This window comes from Priapulus caudatus, unplaced genomic scaffold, assembly GCF_000485595.1.
Source record: "Priapulus caudatus unplaced genomic scaffold, Priapulus_caudatus-5.0.1 Scaffold466, whole genome shotgun sequence".
Lineage (NCBI taxonomy): Eukaryota > Metazoa > Priapulida > Priapulimorpha > Priapulimorphida > Priapulidae > Priapulus > Priapulus caudatus.
In genome coordinates this window covers 126,705-130,271 of record NW_014577527.1, presented here as the reverse complement: position 1 = coordinate 130,271, position 3,567 = coordinate 126,705, and the positions used below count along the sequence as shown (strand labels likewise).

The 3,567-nt window shown below is 35.6% G+C and overlaps 1 protein-coding gene across 1 annotated transcript in view; it reads right to left on the bottom strand.

Moving 5' to 3' along the window:
* The window catches only part of LOC106810712, a 19,568-nt gene extending 16,797 nt beyond the window's left edge, over nucleotides 1-2,771 (bottom strand). The window contains exons 1-5 of the mRNA XM_014814147.1: nucleotides 2,507-2,771; nucleotides 2,150-2,224; nucleotides 1,301-2,003; nucleotides 1,075-1,099; nucleotides 491-556 (exon numbers count right to left, since the gene is read on the bottom strand). Coding sequence (XP_014669633.1) covers nucleotides 491-556; nucleotides 1,075-1,099; nucleotides 1,301-1,513 — 304 coding nt within the window. The 5' untranslated portion in view covers nucleotides 1,514-2,003; nucleotides 2,150-2,224; nucleotides 2,507-2,771. The remainder of the gene's footprint in view (nucleotides 1-490; nucleotides 557-1,074; nucleotides 1,100-1,300; nucleotides 2,004-2,149; nucleotides 2,225-2,506) is intronic.
* Between the last annotated feature and the right edge of the window lie 796 nt (nucleotides 2,772-3,567).

Below are 3,567 nucleotides of genomic sequence, written 5' to 3'. Positions count from 1 at the left end.
TAATTCGGCTAAAAAATGGGGGTCTTTGTTTACGAGATTCTGGAAATCTGTCTTATATGGATGTACCCTAAGAGAAGAAGATTCAGATGATGAAAACCCCTGTTAATACTTGCCATCAAGCAGCCTTTGTTGATGTATGCTTGCTCAGTATATGATACACATGTCTTTGTGGGACATCCAGAACAGTGTCCCACAAGGACAATGCAACTAATCTATATATACAGTAGACTGTATAATTTGAGTGTCAGGACACGCCCAACTGTGAGTGAGCTTTCTACCCTATTTGGCACAAATATGATTAGAATGAACGAAGGTGGATGATCGGATTATTCTTAGCTTGTTAACACTTGACCAGGAACACACATATCTTAGTACACTTAACGTATGGGTCGAGATGCAACAAATCACTACACTCATATAACTATGAGCAGGACGCTATAAGTAAGCTTGACTGACAAATACATAAATGTATGGTAGTTTCTCTTCTTACCATTCTGTTGAGGATCTGCATCCTTTTCTTCGTCTGTCACAGTGTCCTTGACGACTTCGCCTATGTCTGCATTATTAATTTATTTGGGTATCAAAAATGCAAATAATTGGCATGGCTGTACAATGATTACTGACAAGTATAAGTTCTCAAAGAAATAAAACTGTTAGCTCCAATGTAATCCAGGCTCATAGTTCTGAACTGGACCACATTCCAACGATTTTACATATATGTTGAGTCTGAAGGGATGTAGATAAATACTAGATTGCCTATATGGCTTCCCCAAGCCACTCTTCAGAGAATGTTGTCTAATTAAAACATCAAATCTTGTTGCACAAACTGCTGTTTCAAGATTGAGTTATTGCAATATATATATCTTTGTTTGAATGTATCACTAGATGCGAATATACTGATGTATGGTGCTCACCCATAATACAAGGTTATCAAACAGTAAAGCTATATAGTCCTTAACATACTGCTTTTCCTTTCTTTGTAAACTGCAATTGAACTTCCAAAACGAACTGACAAAGGAAAAAATAAATTACAAAACTGGAAACAGCAATGCCTTAACTAGCTATCACACTTATCGAATGGATGAGGATTTGACTCATTCTGAGAAAATAAACAAAGATATCAAAGTAACACTGGGGTTCCTGTAAGTTAGCATGTAATACAAATGGAAGGAGGTATTTGTCTTACATAATTAAACGAAATATAATTCTTTCAGAAGGAGATTCTCTTCCAGGCAGATTTAATGTGTCAATGGACAATCAGGCGATAGAATATATTCACATATAATATATAAAGTCTTACCTTTCTCCAGTACATTCCCTGGTCCCCTTCACCATAGTTGAATGTTATTTCTGTTCCTGGAGGAATACTTGCTACATTTTTAACGAAAAGACACAAATGTGGAACTCCATTCACAGGTATTAACCGCATTGTTGCATTGGGAGACTTCACATCATCATTCACCATACGTCCTAATCCAATTGAGTGAGTGGCATCCACACTGAAATGTTTCATAGCATTATGATCATTATAAAGTGTTGATTAGGTTGAACATTTGATTTTCATTTCAAGCAGACTCCAGAAGAAAAACTTAAGCTTAATTTTCTTTAATCATTAAGATATAGTTTCACATCATGAATAAAGCCATTCTGCACATATAGTACATACACCTTATACATATTAATAGATCTATTACAAAATTTGAACTATTACATGGCTTACTATTGCATCAGAGCATAGAACAGTTTACAGTGTGGGCTTTCCATTGATAAAATGCTTGATAACTTCAATAGGTAAACCAATGTCAGCCAAAATATGTATGAATATGTTTGACTACACACTGTGACTGTCACTATTTATGTAAACAAGTATCAGACTGAATTTGTATCAATATAATGTTAGTGTCATTATTCTTACCAATAGCATTTTACCTGATATTGGAAAAAGTAGAGGTAACTGCCACAACTTGCTGGGTAGTTCCTTTCTAATTCACATCCTTCTTGTTCTTATGAAATAAAAACAATAAAAATCTGTTTACCATACATAAAACTACTTTAAATACCTTAAATACCTTGATTACCTTTAAATAATTGGATTTTTGGCAAAATACTGAAAATGAGTGATTGCATTAAACTTTCTCAAGGTGATTACCTGAAATGAGATTCCCTCTGTAGTGCAACAGGAACTCTCCTTTCTCCCGGGTGACTGTTGCAAACACACCCCGACCTGAAGAGAATAGCAATAATAAAGATACTGTCAGTAGTTCATAGTAATTAATAGGTATTGCCACAAAAGCATGCTTTAAATATTGCTCAACTAGAAATCCTGAAATTTGTTCTTGAAATATTTCAATTATAGATTAGGTATTTGTCAAAGGGTAAATTATTCTTTTCTTAAACTTGAATGGTAATTGCAAAGTTCTTTGTGTCAATGTCATCTACTGACTTTTACCAAAGACAGAAAACAATGTTGATTCCTATATGTACATATATATGATATAATTAGTACCTTTGTACGAGCTTATAAATTTCTCTTCAAAGCCATACTCATCGGTACATTCCAGAATATGCTCCCGAGCTACATCCTCTGGTTTCCTTTATTTATTTTATTGTTTATTATTTTTGTCTAATTTTGTTTTATTTTAGAATTAGGGATAGGGTTAGGGTTAGGGTACCGACTAATAAAATCGCGTAACGTGGCGTTTCATTGAAGGGGCAAAGCAGCCCGAGAATAAAAGTAAATTGTAAACATGTATGTTTCCGTTTACATCTCGCATGGGCTGCATCGCACAACTGCGATTCATAAAAAAATATGCGTAGCAAATGGCTGAAAATACATCGCGAATTGCGATGCGATACCGGGAAAATTATTCCCTGTGCTAAAGCAAGAAATTGATGCTTTTACTTCAGATATTTATGTTATTTGAGTTTAAGTTATTACTGTTGCTAAAAACTGCTAAACAAAAAAGCCCACTCACCACACGCTTGTCCGCCATTTTTGAGAGATGCATGAGCAGACAGACATAGACATAATGTAACATGAACCTACATGAAATAACTGCTAACAACATAAATGCAGACCTGCCAACTGTTACGTATTGCCCGTAATTTGTTACGGACGCGAGTCAAAATTACGGTGTTACGGACGACCTCGAAAAATTACGGACAGCAAGAAATCTCTGAAATTTATATTTTTTAATGCAAAAAAAAAGAAATAAACACAGTGTAAAATCAACTATTAGAGAGCGAGCCGAGCGAGCATAACACACTGAACTGGTAACACATGCATCACAGCACTAAGCCCGCGCGTAGCGGCTGGTTTTAGCTAGTAATAACATAATTAGCATAAAAGATGTCATTTGGCAGTTCCACACATAAACACAAGCGTGCGCGCGCAGCCTTCAGTGCGGTATACTATTCCTGGATCCGTGACGTCATTCAAAATGACTGCGCCCATAAACCAGACAGACGACGCAAATAACACAGCATAATTTACCATTTTCAGTGAGTACCGTTACGTTTTAAAGGCTATTAATCTAAATCTACAGACACGAGAGTCATGCTTACATG